The sequence below is a fragment of the Pogona vitticeps genome, chromosome 5 (genome assembly GCF_051106095.1).
Source record: "Pogona vitticeps strain Pit_001003342236 chromosome 5, PviZW2.1, whole genome shotgun sequence".
NCBI classification, from domain to species: Eukaryota; Metazoa; Chordata; class Lepidosauria; order Squamata; family Agamidae; genus Pogona; species Pogona vitticeps.
The window spans coordinates 146,024,639-146,052,577 of NC_135787.1; the positions used below are offsets into that span (position 1 = coordinate 146,024,639).

At 39.2% G+C, this 27,939-nt stretch overlaps 1 protein-coding gene and 1 long non-coding RNA gene across 2 annotated transcripts in view; one reads left to right on the top strand and one right to left on the bottom strand.

The window, feature by feature from the left end:
- The window catches only part of TPH2 (tryptophan hydroxylase 2), a 79,105-nt gene extending 68,441 nt beyond the window's left edge, over positions 1-10,664 (top strand). Inside the window, 3 exon segments of the mRNA XM_073000373.2 lie at positions 3,085-3,180; positions 9,595-9,728; positions 9,837-10,664. Coding sequence (XP_072856474.1) covers positions 3,085-3,180; positions 9,595-9,728; positions 9,837-10,011 — 405 coding nt within the window. The 3' untranslated portion in view covers positions 10,012-10,664.
- An 11,030-nt stretch (positions 10,665-21,694) lies between these two features.
- LOC144583340 (uncharacterized) lies at positions 21,695-24,568 on the bottom strand. Its single transcript, XR_013537081.1, has 2 exons — positions 24,485-24,568; positions 21,695-21,844 (listed from the first exon to the last, which is right to left on the bottom strand). It is a non-coding gene; the product is annotated as an uncharacterized LOC144583340 (long non-coding RNA).
- Between the last annotated feature and the right edge of the window lie 3,371 nt (positions 24,569-27,939).

Consider the following 27,939-nt stretch of genomic DNA (forward strand, 5'->3'; position numbering starts at 1 on the left):
GTAAATAAATAAATAAATAAATATTGATATGAAAAATCAGTACCTCCCTTTCTGAAGATGTAAGACTAGCTTTCAGTGACAAATCTGCTCATTATCTTGGCAGAAGCAAATAGGTTCCTGAATTGGCATGGAGGAGAAGCAGAGTGACATGACTATATATCTGTTTTGCTGTTTCTACAATTCCAGCATGCAACGCACACACAAACACCAGCTGAGCAAGATGCCCTGTAACAAGAACATTGACATCAAACAGAATAAGAGTGATATGAAGCCTCATATTTATTCTCCAGAAAGTTTCCCATGGTGATTTGTCTGACAATGTTTATAGACTACTTAATTTTAAAGCTGCAAGCAATTCATAATAAAATTCAGGAAAACCATTTATTGAATTATCAAATGGATCCTAAGAGAAGCAATTCATGTAGCCTCAAAACTCTCCACAAACCACAGGACATACAGGCAATGATTCGCTGAGCTCTCGGGCTTTGGAATGCAAAGCCCTGAGAAGCCAGATTGGTCCTACTCCCGCTTGTCCTTCAGTCCTCAGGCAAAGACCTTCCTTTTCGGGCAGGCAGGCTATTAAGCAATAAGTGAAGATCTAGGGAACACTCCATTTATAAAATGTAGGTTTTTGAAAAAAAAAAATTAAAAATGTTTTTAAATTTGTTTTTAATCTTGAGCAATGTTTTAATTGTTTTTAAATATATCATTTTATATAGCATTTTCACTGGTTATTATGGTATAGTTTTCATTGTTGTGAGCCTCTTTGGGTCACTTATGAGGATAAAGGTGGCATACAAATATTATAATCTTAGAAGGGCAGAGCTGGAAGGGACCCTATGGATCATCAGACCCAGCTCCTCTCAAGGAAGCATGGGGTTTTAAAACTGATCTCCCAACCTCTGGCTCCGCCCTAAGCCAGTGAGCTATCCAGCATGAATGAATAAACCAACCATAGCCTAAATTCAGTTGGTGATCCATACTGAAGAAGTCAAAATCAACCAATGGCCAGAATAATTTGAGGGCTGTGTGCTGGAGTACATATAATTGCATAAATCATGGCAGGGAATTGCTGCTTATTGACCAATTGCTCCTCATATTCCTGATGATATGCCAAGCTGAATAACTGCCTTGTGACCAGGAATGCAGGTGACCACTCAGTACTTAGTGACAGTGCACCGATTATACCTATGCCCAAAGGATTCTGAAAAGTGGGATTTGCTGACTCATCGTCAGGCAGCTGGTTCAATGGATCTACTGTAGCTGGGAACCACAGTAGGATTTGGGTCTATGAAATGAACCCTGTGAGATCGAAGAGGTGTTATTCTTTTCTTGAAGCAGCAGCTACCACTGCCACGTGGCAAATTGTTTTTGAAAAAGAAGGGAGTATTAAAAGTCATTTTTTTGGTAAATTAGAGATCAGCCACTGAAAGATAAAATGCTGAAAATTTAACTTGCCTGATGCAAGCTCTTTGTGTGAACTCAAGCGGTGTCGTGGGTCCATGGCAATATTGAAAAACACACAGATCATAGAAACTGGTTAAAATCAGGAATAAACAAAACAGCAATCATCATGCATTGTTAGGCTAGTTTCCTGGGTACACATTACTCTGCTGTTCTATGCTTTCCTAAATAAAATGGTACGAATTCAAATCACTTGAGTTCAGGCATTCAGAAATGATCATACACTGACATAGAATAAGAGAGCCATAGAAATTTACAGATTTCTTTTCACAACTCTCCTTCAGAAAACCTTTTGGCATTTTCCCCCTCAAGAGTCCTCCAAAATTCACAAGTAGACAATTGCCATAAAGAGTTATTTCTGTAGCCACAGTAATGCCTCAAACTATTAGAAGTGACTGAAAACACATTAACTGTATTGACAAGCTGCCCACATCTGAAACGACATTCCAGAGTTTAGGTAGCATGTCCAGACATGTGGGTTTGTGTTTTAAAAGCTACATTTATTTCTGCATACAGTATTTATCAGTGAAATTAAAGATGTGGTAGAAACTATGTCAGCAAAGGCGCTGACATCTTCTGAGAATCAGCTTGTAAATTGCTACTGCATGGTTCAGATGTAGCCTTGGTTTACCTTTCTTGCTTCTAGAGTCTTACAAGTTTCAAAATATTAACCAAGACTAAGTGGGCAGATGTGGAATGATATCACTCAACAATTACAACTACATGTAATTCAGGAACTTGCATGAAGTTGCCTAAAGAGTAGACCTTTGGTCTAGATGGGTGGTGTATAAATCTAATAAAATAAATAAATACATAAATAAACATACACTCCTGCCTTTCTGAATAGTCCTTCCTTAGGCACACCTGCCCACTGAGATGGGATACATGGCAGGAGGAGAAAGCACTTTGTGGCTCAAAAGTGACCTTTCCACTATTTCATGTTTTTACCATTTCATCCAATGTATTTTTTAAAACTGATTTTTTATTTTTAAAAACTGATTTTTATGAGTGTTTTTTTTCCTGTTCTTGTTAGATACACAACTTCATTCATTTTCAAAAATGTTTTACTTGATGTGTTAGATGCCTTGGAGTAGTAATACTAAAAGTGTGTACAAAGTGCATATGTGTTCATGTTGGATTGTTCCTGATAATTATTTTGTTTTTCTTTGTTGATTCCTAATCATGAAGATTATTTAAATTTGCATAGCTTATTATGACATCCATTATACTGATTGCACTGGTTGCAGCAAATGATATATGTAGGACCTATATCTCTTCTGTTTGGTGGTACTGTGAATGCTATGTAGCTGGAGAGGAGAAGGTTTGATACTATATTCAAGAAAGTGAGGGTAAGATGGGCTCTTTATAGGTACTGCCTTCCATTTATAATGATTCTTATAGTGATTTATGAAGTAAAGAAAAATAAAATATTCCTCATTTTGTTCTTTGTGGGGAAATGACATTTAAAGACCTCGACTATGGATGGCCTTGTCTCAACTTATTTCAAAAAACGATAGTCTGGAGAAGTGGTCTAAGTAAGCAAATGCCCTGATGCCTGCCTGGCTGGCTTGCGTGAACATATGCAGGCGCCTGGATTTATAGATGGTTTTCTTTTTCCAGTGCTATTTTTTCACCATTGAATTTGGACTTTGTAAGCAAGATGGGCAGCTACGAGCTTACGGAGCAGGTCTTCTGTCCTCCATTGGAGAACTGAAGGTATGGATGTAAACACAAAGAATTGTCTTGTGTTATTTATTAGTAAGAACCAACTCTGAGTTCCAGGCAGAAGTGTTCATATTTCTTATGTGATTTTATACCGATCTTATGGTTGTTTTACCTTTTTAAAAACTACCCTGGGAAATGTCTGACTGCATATCAATAGACAACATATAAATATCCAAAAATTATATGTATACACATACAGACTTGGTGACTGTTTTGTAGCAGATTTAGAGGAAAGAAATGACACAACCATCTCATCTGGGATAGAAACTGACTGGTAGCAGATGTGATTTTCTCACTCTATTCAAACAAGACTACCCTCCCGTAGAGTGTCTAGCAGAACCACAAGAGTCCTTATCCCAGTCATCTGCTGTAACAAGTCTTGGAATTTGAGCTGCTAAATATGTACAGAAATTGAATGTGGAAGGTTTTGGTTTATTGATAAAATTACAGACCTGAATTAATTTTTTCAGGCTGCGGTTCTTAGCTAATTTATTACAGTGCTATACAGTATTTCTTAAAGGAATAGATACCAGTCATGTGATAATGCATTGTTGAAAGGCACTCATGCAATGAAAATATCTGATGAATTTAGACAAAACTAGCAAGGCTTTGATCTAAGCTTGGATCCTCTATGCCTGTAAATTTTTTTGCCAGCAGTAGAATGATATCGGTAAAAATGAAAGCCCTCGTATTTGGCTTTATAGCTCTTTTTACCACGAGAATCTTCTTCCATTTGTGAAAACAATATAAAAAACCCTGTATTGATACCATAAAACTCTTGTTTTAACATCCATACACACCATCTGAAAATGCTTGTGATAGTGCACAAACTGACGACATTTAAGCATTTCCCCCAGAAACTTTTCTTTGCTCCAGCTAAGTGGCAACAATAATAGGACAATAAAATCAATGTAGGGACTTGGCTTGGCATGTACTCCATACTGATGATAGCATTTACCATTCATCTCTCTTTTTCTCACACCTTTTATTAATGGGAGGATTTGTGTTATATCACTAGTAGTGCTGTTAATTTGTTATATTCTAGAGCTCTGGCACAAAATTTACAGTTTACAGTTACAAATTTCATTTTGGAAACATAATTGTATTAAGAGCCAAAGTCTCCCAAGAAGCAGTGCATGGAAGGAACCAGATGTGGACAGGATCAGCCCCACTATTGGGCAGACTGGAACAGTTGTCTTGGGTGACAACAAGGTGATGAAGGAGAGAACTGTGTGCTATGCAGCTTACCCTTCTCCTCCCATGCTAGCCTGCTGCCTTCAGATATATTAGAAAATAGTACCTATCACTGTTGTTGTTGTTATGTGCTGTCAAGTCACCTCCAACTTATGGTGACCTTATGAATGAGCAATCTCATTCATAAGGAGACTTGCTCAGCTCCTACAGATTCAAGCCTGGGGCTTCCTTCAAGAAGTAAATCCACCTCATATTTGGTCTTCCTCTTTCCCTGCTTTCTTCATCCTTTCCCAACACTATTGTCTTTTCCAGAGAATCTTGTCTTCTCATGATGTGCCCAAAGTAGGACAGCCTCAGTTTCAACATTTTTGCCTCCAGAGAAAGTTCATGCTTGATTTACCCCAGGATCCACTTATTCATCTTTCTGGCAGCCCAGGGTATCTGCAGAGCTCTCCTCTAGCAAATTTCAAATAAATCAGTTTTCCCCCATCAGCTTTCTTTAGTGTCCAGCTTTCACACTCATACACAGTGATTGGAAATACAAGTGTGTGGATGATCTTGGTCTTGGTCTCCAGAGACACATCCTTACACTTGATGATAATCACTAGTACTAAAGAAAAAAAAAATTAATTGTTTGCTCAGAACTCTTCTGTGCCTGGAATGAGAGGGTGCATTAATCTTCCTATTCAGCCTTAGGCAGTAAAATATTTCTGGAGAACTGAAACTTAGAATAGTTGCCATTTTGAGATCAGTACTTGTACTAAGAGATGCATTATTTGTTCATATTTCAGTGTACTATAGCATCCCTTTACAAACTTTATATCAGTAGATTTTACAGACAGAATTACTGTGAGATGTTATGTTTGTGTCTGCAGTAGAAAATTCACAGTGTATAAATTCAAGTCACATAGTCATTTCAGCCCAACCCTGCTTTTAAATCTCTTTATACTACTACTCTAGGTCACAGATTTAGTGTTGGTCCAGCAATCGTTTTCTTACTGAGGGAAAAAAAGAAAAGAAACATTGATTGTGCTTCCCAGGGCACTTAGACCTATTCCCCAGCCACCTCAACTTTATTTATTTAATTGCTCACTTGCTTCAGATGGATATATACTTACTTCATAATGCACATCCCAGGGCAGCTTACAATACAAATTAAAGCAGTAACTATAACAAGACAGAAACAAGCAGAATTTTAAAAAAAGAATTAAAATGCTAAGAAGTTCAAGAAAAACTTAGATAATCACCTGGCAGATATGCTTTGATTGTATTCCTGCATTGAGCAGGGGTTTGGACTTGATGGCCTTGTAGGCCCCTTCCAACTTCGTTTTTCTGTGATTTCTATGATTTCTAAGTTGTTAACTAGGGTATTTAATAGATCAACAAAATGCATAAAGTTACCCATGAACAAGTGGCACCTGTCTTAAATTAATATCATGGGCTTTATGTTGGGCTGTCTCTGCAGATAGTTCAAGGAACTTGGACTGATACAGAGTGGAGCTTCTCGGATGTTTACATATGCAAGGTGGTTAGGATTCAGGATAAGTTATAACTCTATAGTCTTAGTTATAACAATTGCCAGTGCATTTCCAGAGCTGGTTTAAAGCCCTAAATAGTTTGGGGCTCAGTGACTTGAAGGCAGTGGTCCTGGTGTCCATTGAAGTTGGTTGGGGTAGAAGGCACAGAAACAAATAATAGGAAGCACTAGGAGTAGAAGTAGATATTTATGCATACAGACAGGCACAGAGGCATTCTCTCTCTTTCAGATATACTCAGGCAGGCAAGTATTCACACACACACACACACACACACACACACACACACACACACAGAGAGAGAGAGAGAGAGAGAGAGAGAGAGAGAGAGAGAGAGAGAGAGGCTCCTTTCCCTTGGTAATAAAACAGGTAAGAATGGGATGACTAGGAATAGACTCAGATTACCTGGGCAACACCCTAACTGTACTACTGGATGACTTGCTGATGCTTGAAAGACCACCTGCATTCATATTAATCAGCTTGTGCTTTAAGATTATATGAGTGGATCCAATCTAGCTTAATGCATAGTAATCTATCAGTCAAAAGAGATGGGCAACAACTTCAGTGGTTGATCCAGAAATGCAATCCATTCTCCACCATACTCACTGTTTTGCAAAGCTTTCACTAAATGATTGGTTTCTGAGTGTCTTTCCCTTTCTAGAGTTACCATTTGAATCTAGCCTGGTGCTTAAAGAATAAATACATCTGAAACTGAGTACCTGCAGAACTATTCCCTGCAGACCAGGCAAATTGTGAGCACGACTTAATAGCAAAATGGCCCAATTACAAAATGAAGAAAGGGAGAGAATCCCCCCCAAATATTGGTATGTCTAAAACACTGTTTGATATTGAATTCAAATGTGGTGGCATTCCCTGGAGAGCTGAGCGTCAGTCATCCATGACAGTTACCTCTTCCCAACATAAATCACATCTGCAGAAAAGAGAGGATTTTTGGTTTTTCCCCCCCCTTCCACAGGATGATTCAGTGGGCCACTTGTGTGTTCCCTGACTGATTATAAAATAGAAATTTCCCCTCCAAATGTAGAGCACCAGTTTAGAATGCCTGAATGTTGTGTGAAATCAATGTTCTATTGAAATGCTTAGCCTGATTAATTTAATCCATTTTCTCTTTGTATCCATGAAGTCTTTGTCCAGAAATGTCCAGAAAAGGGAGGGTAGCCATGTTATTTTGTTGCAGCGAAACCAAGAGAGGGCCAGACCACACAGCTGCAAAGACTCAAACCTGATTTCACTGGACAGGGTTGCTTCAACAGGAGCATTCTTCTCCTAAAGCGAGCCTTCCGTCTGCCAAGAAATTGGTCCAGATTGGACCAAAACAAAGAATCCGTACAGCTGGACCAAAATGTTCCAGACAGGGCACGGATCAGGTTCAAGCTAAAGTGCATTTCCCTGTGTGTTGTATGAATGCTGGGAAATAGATTGCACCAGACTGCAAATTGGTCCAAATTGTGATCTTTTTCCCTGTGTGATCTCACCCAGAGAGTCTCAAGGCACCTTGGAGACAAATAATCAGTTTTATCTGGCATAAACTTTTGTGGACTGTAGCCCACTTCTTCTGATGCCTCTGATGGAGAGGGCTACAATCCACAGAAGCATCTGTCAAGCAAAACTTTTTAGGCTAGGAGCCTGTTGGGTTCTGCTGGAAAGTAAAGTGCTGCCCAGCATCATAATGTAGGATCTCCTGCTTGCACAGCTGTGATGCCTTTACACAAACGGAGGACCTGTTCCTAGTAGTTGGTGGAAGTCCTGCATGCTGCTGCATGAGTTAACTGATTCTGTTACAATCCTGATCTTTAAGGTACCACAAAACTCTTCATGCAGAATTCACTGAGGCTGCATGTGTGTATATTTACCCAAAGAAAATTGCAAGATCAATATTTGTGATATCAAACTCACAAATTTTACATGTGCTGGAATGATTAAAACACTGTATAAATGGACTAAATCCAGGAACTTCACTGTCACATTCTAGTATTTTGCATGCCCTATACTGCATATTATATTACAGCTAAAAATTAGAACTAGAGTAACACCCAGAATGAATATCTTAAATATCTCAGGGCATCAATGTATCAAATCTCAACCATCTTTGAGGGAGGCTTTTCTTAAAGGATTCTTCTGTTCAGTACTTTGTTCAAGTACCAACATCAAGTAAACCCTCTATCAAAATTTGGTCACTGGATAGCTCATGATGAAGATAGATTCTCACTCCATAGAAATCCAGAACATTGTAGATCAGCCATTCACTATCTAGTTCCTCCTACCTTCTTGTGCAGAGTGAATATTCATGAGTCATGACATAACATGAAGTCCTACAAATGCTCTATTTGTTTGATTCAATTTCCAATGGAATGTATAGTTGTAGAATATTTATCTCTCTTATTCCCTCTCTCTGTCAGAAGGGAGCTCATCTAACACACATAAGGAATTTGATCTAGTAGCTATTTTGGAAGCAGTTGCATGTCATTTTCATTTCTTCTTGTATCTGTATACGTGCCAGTCTGTATAGTTCTTCTCTAGAAATGTGGCTTTGTAATGCTACTGGCAGAAGAGCAATTTTTAAAAATCAACTTTTTTAAAAAACCTATGTGGTGGTTGTCATATATTCATGTCACTCCTGGATCTAAATACATTGTCATGGTGTGATACTGGCTATTTGAAACATATTTTGTGAGTGGCATTGGGGAGATTTAAATTTTACTGGTAAGAGTGTGAACATTTCTGCCTCTGCTTTGAAGGCAGGGATAATTTTAGCTGCAGCAGTGATCGTGGGTGGAATATTCATTGATAACCTTCTCCTTTCAAATCTGAGTTAAGCCACTCCTGCATACAAGGTAGAAATCAGGGATGCAGAGAGGCCTTTGACCTGCTCTGTGCCTGAATAAAGGGCATCCAGAGAAGGGACAACCCACTCTGTGCCCTTTTGGTGACACTCAGACCTGATCCTTGTCCAGATCTATGATGATATTTTATGGGTTTCCAGTTCTCCGTGAAAACCCCATTCCTGCATGTGGAGAAATGCAAAAGGCAAGGTCAGTTCACAGTCTGAATGATGCAGAAGGGCATCAATGGCAGTCTACACAGCTGGGCTTTCTTTTTAATTTTCCTCTTAGTTTCTAGCTGTGACAGGAAAAAGTCTCTATCGGCTTCCTAAGATAGTCACCAGGGAGGGAGGGAGGAGGGACCTGACAAGGCTGGTGAGCATGGTCGTCTTTGATTCTTTCTTAAAAGAGCAAGGCAGAGATCCTGATATCCTGTACTTCAATCTAGTTTATGCTGGCAGAATTGTGCCAATAGGATTTTGCCTGATGACTCTGTAGCAGGAAAAACAATGAGGGTTCATTTCTGAGATAGAGAAGATGCTCTTCTTGGTCTTCATTACCTTCTCTAATCCCCACTTCTAATTATGACCAATGAATGCTGGGTTTGACACAAGAAATCCAGGGGATTGCTAATCTGCTCTGTGGGTAACCAATATCTCTTTGCTCTGCCCCTTGGCTGCTCAGAAATGCAAAAACACCCTGGATAAAATGTGTGAGACTAGGGACTGCTGGTGAGCACTGTTTGCTAGAGACCTGGGGTGTGTGTGTGTGGCGGCACTAAAAGACTGGAAAGTTCATCAATGAATTTAACCAGTGATGTGTTTATTTTGCAGCATGCGCTGTCTGATAAAGCCAATGTGAAAACATTTGATCCAAAGACAACCTGCTTGCAAGAATGCCTTATCACGACTTTCCAGGAAGCTTACTTTGTTTCAGAAAGTTTTGAAGAAGCCAAAGAGAAGATGAGGCCAGTCCTTTCCTCCTTGACCCTTTAAAACAGACCCGAATCTAATTTCCTCTTATCTGGAGGCACAGAAATAGAAATTAATTTTCTTTTCTCTTTTTTTTCCCCCAGGGACTTTGCAAAATCAATCAACCGCCCCTTTTCTGTATATTTCAACCCCTACACCCAAAGCATTGAAATTCTGAAAGACACCAGAAGTATTGAAAATGTTGTCCAGGATCTCAGGAGCGATTTGAATACTGTGTGTGATGCCTTAAGCAAAATGAACCGATACTTAGGGATATGACTTCTGTGTTGTTGCTTTGGAGCATATCTACACAAACATCATGCTGACGTGCGATTTACCTTTCTCAGTACTCTCTGTTCCCTCTCTATTGCATGAATCTTGCATTTGCTCAGAGTGTTCTTCCATCCAGCTGTAGCTTCAGATATCAATACTAATATGCAAAATTCACACGGAAGTGGAACATATTTTCTTGCTTTATGTGGCAAAATGTTTACCTTGCCACAAGGCTTTCAGAAGTCCCTAAGGCAATATACAGACATCTGACACTCACAAAAAGAGCCATTATATAAATAAAAGCACATATCAAAGAAATAGCACCCTCATCCAATCAATCAAGAGGGCCCATGAAAGAAAATTACAATAAAAACAGGGCTTTACTAAAAAAATAAATTCTTATGCTTCATGTAATAAAATCATCAATAGTCGTTTCCTGAAGACTTATATTTTCCAGATGATTTTCAAAAAAGAGTATCTCATAGAGAAGCTGATAAAAGACACCTAAGGTACTTGAGCCTCTAGGAACAGAGCTTGGTCCAAGAATATTAACTGAATAGAATTGAATTTATAAAGTCCATATACCGCCTTACTTAGTGAAATAAATACTTGAGACAGTTTACATATTATGAAACAAATCATACAGACCAAACCAAAAATAATCAAGAGTAAAACACCTTCCTTTAATTTAATCAATTAAAATATTAACAATTTAATTTAGACCCTGTCTGTCTTGCTTGCAAGGCTGAAGGCAGCTTGCAACAAGGATTTTAAAAACAGATAAAACTAAAAATTACAATCAATAAGTTTATTAATGTGGTGTTAAATAGATCATCATCACATTAAAACAAGTACTGAATTAATACGGTTTAAAAACCGTCAAAACACACACAATATAAACACAACACTTCCTCTTAAAAGGTTGTTCCACATCAGTCAGTTACAGGCCAAAAGCTATCTAAATAAAAATAACTTTGCTTGTTGGCTGAACAGTGGAAAGCAAACCACCCTAGCCAGCCTCAAAAGGAAGTTCATAGGTTGGGGGGGGGTACCACCAATACAACCTTTTCTTATGCTCACATCAAATGGCCCTATAATGGTAGTGGGACAGAGAAGGACCTGATGATTTTAAGTCTCATATGGAAAATAGCAACAACAGATAGCTGAAACCAAATTATACAGGCTCATATCCAGCACTTTGAGTTGTAGAAAGGGACTGGTAATCAGAGAAGCTCTTACAGCAAATAAATTCTATTCTTATTATAACTGAGTACCTCTAAATGGGCACTTCAAAGAGTGTGCAACTACATGAAGAAAGATAAACCAGCAGCACTCAGATATGGCCACCAATTTACAAAAGTGTACGTGTGGCTGATTTACACCTGCTTATCGACTGCTTGACGAAAGTAGCATCGAGTTTGAGTTGCACATGAATGAAAGCCATCACCAAATACATCAGCATCACCTCAACCACAATGCTTTGCAATCAAGTCACTGAGTCATCAAGTGTTGAGTCATCAAGTGATGTACATCAATGTCTGAGACCACTTTACTGTCATCTATAAATGTGGTTCCAAAAAGAAAATCTTGTTTGGCACTGGTTTTGCTTTCAGTAAGTAGTAGTTCTTTTGGAAACTAAAAGGTAAAATGTGACTCTTCCATTAAAGGGACAGATTCTCCTCCCTTCTTCCCAAACAAAATTTTCATCTGCCTTGTAAGTGAAGACATATGGTATTTATTTCTTGTTTAGCAAGGACCATCCTTCCTTTGGTGGCTGCGTGTTTGGGAATCTCTTGTGGCTCAGCTTCATGTCACCGTATGAAGTACAAGAATGTTATATATTTTAGTTAAATGTTCTTTTGGGAATGCAGACAACAAAATCCACAATGGACAAATATTTCAAAGCAAACAAACACAGACAAAGCACTGGAGGCCTTTTCATTTCATATAGGTACAGATACTCAGATATGACCAAGTTGGATTCAGAGGGATCCAATGAAAGTGGAGCATGTTCTGTTTGCAATAACAGGGTGAGCGCTAATAGAGCCACCTCTTGAGGGAAAGGATGTCCATCAAGTCCTCTTTGTCCAAAGACTCCAACTAACCTGTGCCACCTCTTACACTGTACATAGTGGTCTTCCCTTTCCATCCCTCTCTGCCCTTGAAAAAAAAGGAAACTAGCCAACAGCAAACAGAGTGAAGATTAAATGAAGCTCACCTCCCACTTCCTCCAGTGGGAAAGTTCTGTAAATGAAGCTCCAGCTCTGAAACTATAGGTTAGTAGAAAGGTGTCTTTCCTATCTTTCTGCACATGTGCACATTTCCCACCCACCTGTGTATCTATATCTTTATACATTTACCTCCTTATAGCCAATTGATAAATTCCATTACTTGAAAGAAATATTCATGACACTGTTCTTAGTCCACTTTCTTGAAAATATGCCAGGTATGACAAAATCAAAAGTTGCTTACACTGTAATCAGCTAAACTCTGTGGATCTTGCTTCTGAGAAAATATACTGTAAGGGTGCAACTATACAGTGAAAAAAATGCAAATTGGTTTGCTGTGAAGTTACACCTATGAGGTTGCATTTCTCCAGGTAAATTCACATTCAGGCCACACAGGAAGAGAGGAGAAAATTGAGGAAGAGCTTTGTTTGCAGCTTAACATAGCTCTGCTGCAGGGCTACAGGAGAACTACCTTAATAAGTTGTAAAAAGCTGTGAGTAGCAATTTCCTCCCTTCATTCTGTCTTTCTCTCTGTGAGTGTGAACATAGCTCTCCCATAGCCCTCCTATTTACAGGAGACATGGCTATAGGAGAACTATGTTAGGGTGATACTACACAATGAAAGAACTACAAATTCACTCACATTCACTTGTTATGAATTCAAATTGGGCAGTTCTCTTTATAACCCTGTAGCTGGCAATATTATAAAGAGCTTCATTAACAAGTGATGAGGCCCCTTCCTCTTTCAATTTCCTCATTTATTAAAAAAAAGAGATTGCCATCAGAGCTTTGCTCTCCATTCTTAAACTGTTTGAAAAACAAAACAAAACAAGAGTGTTGCCCATGGAAAAGAAGCTTTTAAAAAAAGTCTGGAGAGAGAAATTTTGCCAGGAGTGTGTGTGCGCTCTTGCCTCTTGAGGCGAAAGGCCAAGGAGAAGTATGCATGTGGTGTAGCTTGTCCTTTCTTTTTGTATTAGTTCAAGCAATCACATGCCTGAACCAACGTGAAAGGATCTAAATCTTCAAAAGTAGAAACCTTCTCAGGAGAGGGGAAAAGACTACAGATTGGAGAAGGAATCTGGGCTGATTTGCATTTCATGTTGTGTAGTGTTATCAATGGGGAAAATGCAGATCAACCCACTCCACACCGGCAATATTTCCCACATTTTTTGCTAGTTGCTCCAAATAAGCTGTAAACAAGGGCCGAGTGGCAATTTCCTCCTAATTCACTTCTCTCTCTCTCTCTCTCTCTCTCTCTCTCTCTCTCTGGTTATCTGTGTGCCCTAGCACAGTACTGCTGCCACCAAGCCTTTGTTTTTAAAGAAATGCCATTAATCGCAAAGATCCAAAGATCCTGGTGTTTTTACACTGCCTCCATCACCACCATTCCATGGCACCAACAACCAATATCCCTGCACATGTTTTCTGCAACAGTTCAAGTGAACATACCACCCAAACCAATCAAATGTTCCCCCAAAAGACACACAAAAAGTAGAAGCCCCAGCAGTGGAGGGAGAAAAATAGAGATGAGGGGAAGTCTGGGCTGATTCTCATTGGTTTTTACATCATGTAGTCCATAAAAAAAAGCAAATCAGACCATCCCAATCCCATAGCATTTCCCACATTGTATGTCAAAATAGTTGTATCCTATGTCAATTACCCGTCTCTTTCTTAGCTGACAGAGAAGGAAAAAAGTACTGCATCCCATCAAAAGAAATGATGCTTTACTAGGATGTTTAATCAGATGTACTATAATTCCTCTCAGAGGCACAACATGTTGTTTGGCAAATAACAAAGATGCAGCAATAGCAGAGGTGCCACATATTGTTCAACAAATCCTCTAAAATGCATTAGTTTAAACCAGAGATATTATCCAGATTTGAGGGCCATGTGTTGTGCTGCATCTCATAAACAAAGGGAAGCTCTCTTTCACAGAGGGCAGCTCTGATTGCAAACAGCTTTTAAACATTCAAAATCTTAATTTGCAATTGAATGTGACAAATTAATTACAAACCACACTTGGCTCCAGAGAAATAATAAGATTCTAAATTAGCTGTGGAAATCCTGACATCATCTTTCCTCTCTCACAAACTCTCTGGGGTTGTCTGGTGTTCCTTGCCTCACTAGCCAGAGTTGTTTACACAGAAATTCTGTAATTCTCAGTTTGCTGCTATGTGCGGTCATGTTGTAACCAACTTGAAGTAACCCTCATAGGGCTTTCAATGTAAGTGAAAGATATCAGATGAGTGGATTTACCAGTTCCACAGCCCCTTCCCATAGGTTTCTATGGCCTTGCAGGGAATCGAACCCAGGTCTCCTGAGTCCTAGTTCATTCTTCTATCCACTACACTGTGTTGGAGATCCAGTTCTCAGTTAAGTGAAGGCACTTTCAACTTGCACACGAGCAAGGGAGTTTTGTCTTCAATGGAGAACATTCTGACACTTCACAAGTAACCCGATGGATATGGAAGTCACCTTTTTGTCACAGCAAGTCTAGTCTCATTTGATCTGAGCATGCCACGTGAATGGGAGAAACGTTCCAGGGATTTGTATCTTCAAGAAAGGATCACTGATATTTATTGGAACTGCTTGTTCAGAGGATGTAACAAAACATCCTGTGTTAAATTTAAGGATAATGCAAAAATCAACCATGATTGGGGCAATCAAAGGTAATGTTATATTACAACAACGTCTGGGATAATAGCCAAGGCTCAAATCATATGTACAAGCTGTTTTGCTGCCTCACTGGAAATGTAGCCGTTTTATTTCTTGAGCAGTATTTTAAGCTATCTCTTAGAGTACAAAGCCCTCTCAAGGCAGTTTACAAGTTTATAAAATAAACCACAGAAGTAAGCATTAGGATTTTAAAAACCCAGTAACAATAACAGATCAGCCATCTGACTAAATTGATAGTATCAAGGCCAAGGAAAACACAAAAGAATCTGCCCTTTTCTGAAGATCGCCACTGATAGGACAGGATGGACCGCAGTTATTAGCCTACAGTATTTCAAAGACACAGGACCACTGCAGAAAAGACCTTTGCATGGGGTCCATCAGTCTGAAAGTTCACAGATACAGGAAAGGAGGAAGAACTTTAGTCTCATCCTCTGTTGCTGATGTTAAACCACGGGTGGGCTCGTACAGATGAATGTGGTTTCTTGAGCAATTTTGTTGTAAACCGCTCAAAAATTAAACAATACTTTAACTGGCTTCTCAAGCACTGTGCTGACTTGTGCTTCTGGTGCAATATAATTATCATATGAACTGAACCACCCATTAATACTTGGGTGGCACACTCAGCACCAGATGAACCATGAAGCGGATTCATGTGGCAAAACACTGTGCACATGCTTCAGGGAATATCAACAATGGCAGTGCAAAGTTCAAAAGAGCAGGAGAGAGAGAGAAGAAAAAATTAAAAAAAAAGAGAGAGAAGATCTTTTGCTGTGGGAATTTCTAAATCTGAGATGGGGCTACTACATACACATTGAAAGATGTAGTTTCCTGCACCTACTCATATTTTAAGCAGCCATCCATGTGACTGGCCTCCTGAATGGTGTTACCAGATGTCTGGGAAGTGGATGTAAACTTGCATTGCACATGTGTTCAATATACGCTTGATCCAAACACATGCTCATATATGATGGCGACAGACAGAGGGTTTACGTTTGTGTGCTTCTGTTATTTCCCTGGTGGGTGGAAAAGCTGTAGTTCAGTGGTAGAGCACATGTTGTGCATGTAGAGGTCCCAGATTTAATCCTTCACATCTCTAAGTAGTACGAGGACTATAGAAGTACTATAGTCTGAAATTTCAGAGAGCTGCTGCTCATCAGGGTTGACAGTATGAAGCTAGATGGATCCCATGGTTTAAATTGGGAGAAGGTAGCTTCTGAGAGTGGCATAATCAATGTCTATTGTGATACAGAAAGCTCTTATTGTGTCTTTTGCTTCCACATGATCAACTACTTCTGCAGCATTACAGGGGATTATGGCGTAGATCTTGTGGGTTGCATGCAACTTCATCACTACCTGTTACAATGCAGTCCCACCCCAGGCATCTATTTGAATTACTGTACCATTGGGGCAGATGTATTCATATGGATTGGTTAATGCTGCCATCATTGTTATTGGGTACAGTGGGAGCATGTTATAAAGTAACAGTTTGCTCCAGGATCCTTCACCTGAACTTCTGGTTGCACATGACTCTTTCCTTTTCTGAATAGTCAAAGATGTGCTGTGATTCCATTTTCCTATGCCATTGTTATACTTTGTGAGGAATGAATATCACAGGGAAAATATGTGATAACTCCTGTAGCAACAGGAGCAGAGACTGATGAACAAAAGACAAGAAGAAAGCTACAGAGTAGCAAGTAATCCTTGTTCAGAGGTTTTGACACATGAGCTCATTCATCCATGAACGAGCCACCACTACTTTCTTAATATTCCTCCTTTTAAGAGAGTGTCTAATACAGTGGTGCCTCGCTTAATGAGCACCTTGGTTAACGACGAATCCGCATAGCAAGGGATTTTTTGTGATCACAAAAGCGATCATATTGCGATGTTTTTAATGGTAAAACATCGCTTTGCGATGATTGGTAAGCTGTTTCGCTTACCGATTTTCGCATAGCAATGTTTTAAAAACAGCTGATCGGCTGTTCCAAAATGGCCACCAGAAAAAAAATGGCCACCCGCAGTGTTTTTGTGCCCATTCCTCGCATACCAGGCAGCGAAAATGGCAGCCGTATGGAGGATTTTCGCATGACAGTGAGTTTTAAGCCCATAGGAATGCATTAAACGGGGTTTAATGCATTCCTATGGGCTTTTTCTTTTCGCATAGCAACGAATCCGGATAGCGACGATTTTTCTGGAACGGATTATCATCGCTATGCAGGGCACCACTGTAGTTCTTTCATAGCACACCATAAGCAAATTACAGACTATCAGGATTTATTTCAGTGGCTCTCAAAACTATTATAAAGGAAACAAGTGAATCTATGCGACTTTTATCAGGTAGTCAAACACAAAGGACTCTTGGCTGTGAAGAAATGTGCCTCCATTCTGAGAATAACTAGAATATGAGCATCATGATGCCTTTTTTTTACTTTATAGTATAGCACAAAGAAACATTCACTAATAGTTATAATGTCAAGATTTATCCTAAGCTAGCTATTCTGAAATTTTTTTCTCCTCCTCACTTGAAGAAGCAGCACACCTTAATCACTTTAATTGTGTATACTTAGGATGCAAATCTTAGTATAGATTAAGGAACAGCTGTTGAAATCCCATACCATTTCAGACTAATGGGGTCAATGTCTGCTAAGATGACACAACATTGTCACACACAAAAAAGACACTGTGTAATAAAAAAGGTTGTCTATTACCATAACATGCTTAATACAGTACTGTAGTTTAATTTCACTGCCAAATGCATTTAAAACAAATATAACATTCTGGAATATTGTCAGACCATTGTTTAGTGTTTTCTGTTGTTTTTTTGTTGTTAGTGTTTTGATGGTGTTGGATGCACTCAAATAACAGATGTTCATCTTATTAAATCCCAGTTGTATGTTATCTTGGTTAATGCATGGTCCCAAACACACCTTTACTGATGTAATGGGATTTGGACATGTGGGGAAGTGAAACCAGTAAAGAATAGAGACAAGATGGGTACATAACGCGTCCCCCCCATTTACCGATTATCTCTTCTTGTTCTTCTACCCCATGATCACTGGGACCATCTCTATGGCTGAGGGGTGGGTGGGTTGCACAGAACAGTGGCAGACCTTAAAAATGCTAAGCATTTTACATTTGCAAGAGAGTGACATTCTGTTGCAAACACCCTCCAACCAAGTATTAGTGGGTATATGCATATGTAATGTAGACAAAGCATAGGTGACTTATAACTGAAGCAAGGCAATGCCCTGCCCCAAAATTTCGATGGTGAGGCATTCTTTTGCCAATCTGGAATGTGAGCTGCCTATGAAGGCTTCCCATAAAGTCTGGCTGCTGAGACTGGATACTGCGGTACATCACTGTTACTCTAGAGGGCAGACTACAACCAGTGGATTGAAGTTGTAGGGAAGCAGAATTAAGACCAGTGTCCTACTGCTAAACCCAAGTAAAACAGACCCACTGATCCAATGGGATGCCTGACTTTCTGTTGAGCAGTTATTCAGTTGATCTACTCTTAGTTGGGATTAGCAAAAAGGAGAAGTCAAGAGCTGTTCAATAGAGTTACAGTTGCTTTGGGAGTTGCTAAGACTTTACAGTATAGTCACCAGTTAAGGATACACAATTTGCATTATGCATAATGGATCTTGCACTAAGCAGAGCATTGGAACAGATAGCCTCCAAGATCACTTCCCTCTTTCTTATTCTAGAGAAAGATGGCTACTCCTTTTTCCAAGGGCACGGGAGAAGTGCTCAGTTCAGGAAATCAAGAGGCCAGACAAATCACTCTAATGATTCTTTCCGAGCCTCATGAATCAAGAGTATTGCAGCAAGAATGATCACTCCCCACACATAAGGGAATGTGGGGATCAAAAGCATTGAAATGCTGCTATGCATCTCAGAACATTGAGCCATGGGCTGTTGCAAGAAAAGAAACACTCCTTCCCTAAAGGTGATGAGAACAAAAGGCCTCAAAAAAAAACCCTTCACTTTAGAAAAGCATGTAATGGCTTTATGACTCAGATAGTTTTGTCTGAGTTGCAATAGATCTTCAGAGTTTTTATTAACAAATTAAGATCAACCATCTAATAGTTGTCTTGGTTGACAAACTCATTTGGCATAATGAGGGCATTATCGACAGTTATCAAATTACATTCTCATTCCTTTGGAAATAGGTTACATTTATCTAAGGTGTTTCACTTAGCTTTAGTGATCTGGACTCTGGAAATTGGGTGTCTGGCTCAGGCTCATTTATTTGCTCTGTAACTCAGAATAGATGCTTTACGGTATGAGATATAGGCAGACACCTGCTTTGCTTGCAAAGAGTAAATGGTCCTGAGCTTAATGAGTGTAAAAGACGGCAACATTTACAGGCGAACAATGTCTAAAATGAAGAGCAATGTTCTGAGACACATTATCAGAGGCAGGCACACCAGCCTGCATTTGCAAACAAAGAGATGGGGCATTTCCCCCCATTTTCTTTCTTTTATTTAAAAATATCAACAACAAGGTGCTTCAGCTTAAGTTTGCCCCAGTTCCTGAACTATAGGGGTGGGGCAAATGGAGCCAAGTCCTTAATGAAAACCACAAGCTCCCTTTTTCAAGCCTTCTCAAGCAGTGGTCCCCAACCTTGGGCCTCCAGATGTTCTTAGACTACAATTCCCATAAGCCTTCACCTCCACCTCTGCTGGCCAGGATTTCTGGGAGTTGAAGTCCAAGAACATCTGGAGGCCCAAGGTTGGGGACCACTGTTCTCAAGGATAACCAAATCGTGCCAAAGTCAATTTCAAGAAATGTTAGTTAAGGGGGCCATCACAATACCTTAGGAGCTTAAACTTCCTCTGCCTCTTGTAATCTGAGCCCTCCTGAATTGTACTTGAGTCAGCAGAAGCAACTTTTCCAGTCTGAGCCAAAAGGAAAATAGGTTGTTGACTGATTTTCATGTCAAGATTGCCCTACTTTGGAAATGAAAGAACATGAGGAAATTTATATAGGGAACAGGAAGCAATCTTCATTGGAATGCCGCCCTCTTTCAAAAGGTAAAATTTCAGGACAGTTTTCTTGGATAATTCAGAAGCTGGAACATGGTTGCCTGCTGACACTCAGGAGGGGGGTGAAAAGAAGGGGAAAGCATTTGAGCCATAGTGGGTTCTGGAAAACTGCACTCCAGATGTTCTTGTGCTTATTGAAGCAGTGAAACTGCTGACATGTTTCTCACCAATGCCTCACTTCGGAGAATCCGGCTGCCCATGTCCCAGCTGCAACATTTGCCATTCCAGAAAACACCAGTGAGGCCCAGCTGATGGATCCCTCCCTGAAAAAAGGTGTACAAACCCCTCAGGAACATAAAAATGATGACTGTCCACTCCTTCACTCCTACCTTCCCTAGGAATCAGAAATTCTACTACCATGTAAGCTGCTCAGTATCAAGATCCTATGATCTCTTCTGTAAAAACTATTCATACCAAAGAAGGAAAAGGGAGAAAAAACCTAGTAGCATCTTAAAGTTTAACTGATTTATTTCCCTGTGAGCTTTCCTGGATCAAAATCCACTTCTTCAGAAACCAAGGTAGTGAACTGTGCTCCATGAAAGCTCACTCTGAGAGAAATAAATCAGTTAGGCTTTAAAGTGCCACAGTACCTTTGCTTTCATTTTTGCTGCTCACATTGCAAAAGACTAACACAATAAATCTTGTTGGAAATGGACAAAGACCAATCAGGTTGAATGTCCTATTTTGTACAATGGCCAATCAGATGTCCCTGGCAAATGCACTGGTAGGACAGGAAGTTAGTGACAGGACACTAACTTCTCCATCAGTGTTGCTTCCCGCCAGCTGGTCTACTGTGGCAAACTGCCTCAATCCTGAAGGCTGTGTGTTATTTTACCTTTGTGACTAATACCTGTGGAAAATCTTCTCTTCAGTTCATTTGTCTAGTATTCTTTTGACACCACCTCAGCTAGCAACATATCTTGTGGGATCAAGATCTTCAAATTATTTATTTCTTACTTATATTTACATTCCATCTTTCCTTCAGTTATCCCCCAGACTGTGTATGTATATCTTCAAATCCTCAGTTTATCATCACAATAACATTTGGAAGTAGGCCAGGATGGCCAGGCTGAGAGAAAGAAAGAAAGAAAGAAAGGTTGAACCCCTGGTATTATCGCTCCTCTGCTATTTACCAATCAATATGTTGTCCCTCTGAGAGGAATTACATTGGATTAAATGTCCAGGTAAAGCATCGTTTCTCTTGATGCACTGCCATACTTCTTTTCATTTATACGTCAGCTAAAAACAAGATAACTGACTGTCTGACTAGTAGATTTCTTCAGAAGCAAGGCCCACCAAGTTGGTTGATTCCAGCCTAAGAACCCTTCAAGTTTCTTAGTACCTGATAGTATATGAATTGAAATGGCTAGGATTCTCTTGTAGAGCTCTACCAGTGCAGCAGGAATGATGGTACTGGCAGCAGCAGATTGCATCTAAACAGAGCATCTATTCTGATTTGGGGGTACAACCAACTTCATCTCATTGTGTGTGAATAATGTGCACTCAAAAAAAGAAAGAGCTGTTTAGTGGCAATTTGCCACTGCCAGGTGATGAAACTCACACTGTGCCAGCACATATCTGCAAGAGGATACTGGCTAGTGGTAGTGTCTTTGTATCAGCTAGTGGAATCCATAAATTACCATATATATATATTTAGCTACAAATATAGATACATACATAGGTGTAGACATACAGTATGTGTATATAGGTGGAACATGAGCATAGTGAGAGAGAGGGAGAGAGAGAGAGAGAACTTTATAGCTGAAGCACCACTCGCCACTTTCCTAGTGGAGGAAGCCAGGGACTGATTTTAACTTAAGATGTGATTAGATAGCAATTCCTCCTTGTATCAGCACATCCAGTGTTATCCATCTTTCTCTTACAGTCCACCTACATGAAACAGTTGTGTAAACATTGGAGTGGTCAATCAGAGAATCTGAGAAAGGATTTTCTCCCAATCCTCCTTGAATCAAAGATGAATTTTGCACTAAAGCGAGTCTCTAAAGATTAAGGCAGTGTGGCACAATTGCTAGTTAGACAGTCCAGTAAGTTTCAGCATCTGTGTTGGGAGTTTAGTATGTCACTGTGCACAGTAGAAGAAGAGCCAGCTGGTATGGCCTTGAGCAAACCACACACCCAGAAGAAGGGAACAGTAAACCACATCTGGAGAATCCATGCCTATGAAATGTGGAAATGGTCTCACCATACATCAGAATTACTTTGATCTCTGTCTAAATGGTGGTGTTGAGAAAGCCAGCATAATTTCTTTTTCCTTTCCTTTCTAAACATGCCTTTATAAAAATGAGTGCTAAAATGGTTTTTCATTTAATTTCTGTCACAAGTAGTTCATCAACTTGAAAGCATGAAGGCAGTGAAACTCAGTGAAACTATAAGAGAAAGTAAAAAATAAATAAATACTCTGATCAAGTGATACCAACAGCAAAGTGAACATGTATTGAGGCTGAAGTATAGAAATAGCTTACACTGAAGATCATGACACTTGTTTCAAAAGCCACTCCTCTTTATCAGATATAAAAGTAGCTCACAAGCACCTGGAGAGCAAGTGCTCCAATTCCATTCTTCCCAAATAAATGCCAGCTGTTCTGAGTTTGAAGAGAGAGAAGAACCCTTGGGAAAAGACACAGGGAAACCCTTTGATGATAACACTCAGAAGATGGCCTGTAAAACCTCTGTGAACAAAGCTTGGGGGGGGGGGGTCATCTACCTTGTTTTTCATCACAACCCTGCAGTCCACCAACTGAACTGAAGTGCAAAATAGTGGCTCAGGAAGGCAGATCTGAGCTTTTACACATGTACTCAGCTCAGGAATTTGATTTTAGTTTGAGAACTCAAGCTCCTCCACAAATACTTTCACATATAAATCTAGCACTATTTATCATCACCAAACTTTTATGACTCCAGCAGCATAATTTAGGGAGGTACGAGGAAGTCTTTTGCTATCTGCTTTGTTAAAACACCTATTCTTGCTGGTCTTAGTGCAAATCATCTAGATAATCCCCAAATAGATATCACCCAGACTTGAGGCCACTCCTGGTTAACACAAAGGAGAGCTTGAAAAAATTAAGTTCTTTTGTTCTGCAGCTTCTAGAATCTTTTAGTCAACATGGCCATTCTGGAAGGTGCAGTTCAAAAAAGTAACTTTCCCAGGCTTTGCATCTAAGAACTGGATTTAATTCTCCATTTGTTCCCTTGACTGGCTATGAACATTTATACTCCTCCTGCACATATGGAAATGTCAGGCAGTACATCTCCCTGGATGCACTCTTGTGGTCACTTTATTCTATTAACTCTTGCTAATTAGCAGAGACCCAGAACCATACTGAATCAGTGACATTATCCATCCTTAGCATTTGCAAACTAGTGAGTGCTTTTTTGTCTACAACCCTGATTCCAATGAATAGCTAATGAGGCCAATTATTGGTAAATGTGTCTGAGGCTAAGAACACATTGAATATGCCTGCACAGCAGAAGTCACTCCGGAGAATCAATCTGGATTAATTCTCTTCTGATAATTATATCTGATTGATCACTATCTATGGAACACTGAAGGCACACATTTCTCCATTTGTCCATGTGTTCTGGATGAAAAGCCCAGCCTTGCAAGGGCAGCAGAAATGCTACTCTGCATTCTGTTATGAAGGCCAATCGATTAAATTAAAACTGTCTAGAAACTGCTATTTTCAACTTGCCTGTTGCCATTTTGGTTATGGGGCAGATATTCATCCATATCCCAGCTTCTTTGTTAGGTTCCAGCCTCCATAGTAGAGATATGGCATGTTTTCTTTAAAATAATGTGATTTTTTTTTTGTTCTAAAAAGACATTTCAAAACCAAGTAGAAATGCAAACGTTCCATGTGACTTCATTCTAGCAAGATTTGGGATCATCAATGGTTGTTGTTACATGCTGTCAAGTTGCCTCAGACTTATGGTGACCCCATGAATAACAGAACTCCAAAATGTCCTGTCCTCAACAGCTCTGCTCAGTTCCTGTGGACTCAAGCCCATGGTTTCCTTTATGGTTAATCTATCTCATAGTTGGTCTTCCTCTTTTCCTGCTGACTTCAGGTTTCCCGAGCATTATTATCATTTTTAGCTACTCTTGCTTTCTCATGATGTTTGTAAAGTAGGAGAGCCTCAGTTTTATTATTTTTGGTGTCTTCTTCTAAAGAAGAAACATTTTGGTTTCTATATAGACAGTATGCTAATAATATATGTGAAAATACAATCATCCATTTTATTATTTTTGAAAATTTATACCTTGCCTTTCAGGTTTAAAGGCAACTTGCAGATTATAAACAAAAAATTACGATAAAAATAATAAGATAAATGCAAATACCATTATCAGCTGAATCATTAAAACAACAGCATGAAAGGGGCATAAAAGAATTGGGTCATTTAAAAAATATATTGTCTCAGCAGGGAGTTAGAAGGATGAGATGCACTGTGGAAGAAAACCTGTTACATAATACAGACGTTAACTCTAATCCAGTTTAAATATGTGTGACTCACATATCACCAGAGCTGCTGTTTGGTTCTGTTCTGACAGAGCAAGAGTATATCTGTCTCCTCAGCAGTAAGCCACATGATCAACTGAGCCTTTGCCCTAGACCACCAAAATAAAAAGGCCACTGAAATTTAGAGGTAAATCTATTAAAAAGTCATTAAAAACTCTCTTATGCAGGCAAGCATTTCAAAATGTTCTATCTGAGGAGTCAGCTGAACTTATCTAGCCTTATTTTTGAGCAATTCTGCCATTTTAAATGTTTATTTATGTAAATGTAATTTAATGATTTATGGTTGTATTATTTATTTGTATTTTATTATTTTTATTTTCTGTTCCATCAAATTAGTATTTTAATTATACTGCTGCTATGTTTTGTTGTAAACCGCCTAGAGTGGCTCTCAGCCAGATGGGAAGTATAAAAATATTACAAAGAAACAAACAAACACTGGTGAGTCCTTGGAAAATTACAATGACACCTCCTGGTCTTAATCACTTGTTTAAAAGTATGATCTAATATGTTGACTTGGTCTTATCCTGGCTGGTAGACTGGATGGCTTTTAAACTGTTGTCTGACATTTCAGTCCATTTGTGTGGTAAGGTCAGTGGGTTTTTTTTATTCATCACATGTCATTCTTTTAAAGTCCAAGAGAGTCCCAGTGGGTGACATCACCTTGCTTTTTTAGTGTATGAAATATCATGAAATGCTATGCCTTTCTTCCACAGTCTTTCCTTGTTAACAACAACAACGAAAAAACCTGTACTGACAATACTGTGTAAACGCCGTTGTACTCATGATGCTCCATTTCACAAGGCACCTTGAGTTCCTCCCCTTCCCCCCAACTTCCCATTAAAAATGAAAACCGAGTCCAAAAGGAGTGCATTAAGTCTGTAATGTAAATGTCCCTGAGTCTGCAAGGAAAGGAAATGCTAAATGAATATGGGGAGATGCTAAGTGTAGAAGCAGCAATTCTTTCTAGCTGTGTAGCTAATGGACTGAGGGGAAAAAGAGTGAACAATTTGATTCATATGATGATTCACTAGCACTTTAACTGACAAGGTTTCAATTTCTAAGTCCTGTTTCATATTCAGCTCCTTGTTTTACTGAGCAGTACTACAATTACCTGCCTATCTGTTGGGTTGTATAAACAGAGATGGATTGGACACAGAAGAAGAATAAAACAGACATGAAACTCCCTGTTGTCAAGTCAAGAAATGTGTTTATGTGAGGGAGAAAATGCAGGATTCTTGCCATGTTTTATTTTGGCACTCCTTATAATTTTAGTTACATTTTCAGCTAAAAATATATCTTTACTATCTCTAAGGTGTATGACAATAATATCTCAACAAATTAACTTAAAAACAGAGTGTTAATACAGGTATAGCTAGAAAGGCGAAAGACCTGCATTGACCTCAGTAATATAATGCCAAAAGGGACTGGTAGAAGAGCACAGGGACTCGTTTTTTCTATTTCTATTCAACATTTTAATGTGCTCCTCCTCTGCCCAATTTGTCAATGAGAATCACAAAGTGCTTTCAGTTTGAGGTCAGATGGCTGGCTGCCAATAGTGTATCCATGGGCCTATTATGGAAGTGAATTGACAATGCATAGCTTTTAAGGGAACTGAATGGTTTTCCCAAGGAGCTTGAGTGTGCCATACTTAAGTACTCATTTGGAAAGCCACTTTGGTAGCTTCAGGTTCACAACCAGCTTTTCTGACAATCAGAAACCACTGGGCTTATTCCTAGATTCAGATATGATGCATTACATGTTAGAGCAGAATGGCTTACTTTGTTGTTTACTCACAAGACATCTTATTATTCAGTAGTATTAACTGACTCAGAACAAGTCCATTTTGCAATTAATAATATCTAGGTGACTAGTTGTTGGGACAGCTGGCTAAAAAGTGACCTAAAACAGAGAAGTGATGATTTGGTTAGAACTAGAAGTTGATTCTTTACTGTGCCACCAGCAGGAAGAGCCAGCCTGTGTCACCTTCGGTAAGTTGCACAGTCCCAGGGAGCCCCTAAAAGAAGTGAATGACAAACCACTGTTGGGTACTCGTTACCTTAATAACCCTGAAAGCCACCATAAACTGGAATGTACTTGATGGCACATAATTTGTAATGATAATTCACTTAAGAAAGAGAGCAGCAGTTTTCTATTTTCAGGAGCTTCTATCCTTTTCACTGGGATGGGTTTTTCCACTGAGCTTAGATTTAGCAAACTTGTAACGTCAACTAAAATTTGCAGAGTAGAGAAACTACCTGTCAGTGGACTTTTACATAGCTTAGGTGTCAATTGATATCTCTGTATCTGGACTGGTGGGAAAATAAGATTAAATGCCCAAACCCCTGCTAGCTTAGCACAAATTCAGACATGATTTTGCTCAACAGAAAACAGAAATTAACAATTAACTTTGCAGAGCAGGTACACCGAAGAAACAAAATATGTGAGTTGGACAAGTTAAACAAAATGTAGTTCTGTACACAATATTCTAGGAAAGAAGATCAATCAATCAATCAATCAATCAATCAATCAATCAATCAATCAATCAATCAATCAATCAATCAATCAATCAATCAATCAATCAATCAATCAATCAATCAATCAATCAATCAATCAATCAATATTATTTCCCATATGAAATCTTTATAAAAGAGTGGGAACTGAGGAAAGTTTCAACTCATTAATGTTTTCACTTTGAGAACTAGTGGTACAAATTATCTGCCAAACAATTATTTCCAGAAGGGCACAGTCATGCCCCCAGTACTGACAGATAAGAATTGCATAGGCAGGAGGCATACTACCTTCTCAAAGATACATGCACAGTTCAATTCATCTTTGGTTGAAATTATGATTATTTGCACCTCTTAAACCTTGGTCTAAATCCACGGAATTGTCCTAGCTATAGCAAACCCACTGAATGAATGAGACGTGTTAAATCAACATGTTGAGCCAATGAGTCTGCTCTAGGTGGGATTGATAATTGGATTTAGTCCAAATACCTCAGCAAATCTGAGAATCAAACCAGCTGTCAAGGAAAATACACAGTGTTTGCTTTCCTCCTCACAATGGGATGTTCAAACAGCTATGTGCTTCAGTAATCAGTCTCACAAATGAAATCTGCCAATGCCTTCCAAAGACAAATTGCAACACAAACCACATTAAATGCAGGAGACCTAGTTGAAGAAAATCATGTGCTCTGACAGACAGACATTCTTGAATAGTCAAGAGGCTACCTTTTCTAAAGCACATGATAAAAGCATATCTAGCTTGACTCTCTAGTGACAGTTTTATCCAGAGGCCTGTCTTGCATACTCCCTGAACTGTCCTGGCTGCTCAGTTTTTCTCTTTAGCAAAGGTGAAAGCCTCATGTTACAAACAAATTTAGGAATGGTTGTTGTGGGTTTTTTGGGCTCTTTGGCCGTATTCTGAAGGTTGTTCTTCCTAACGTTTCAC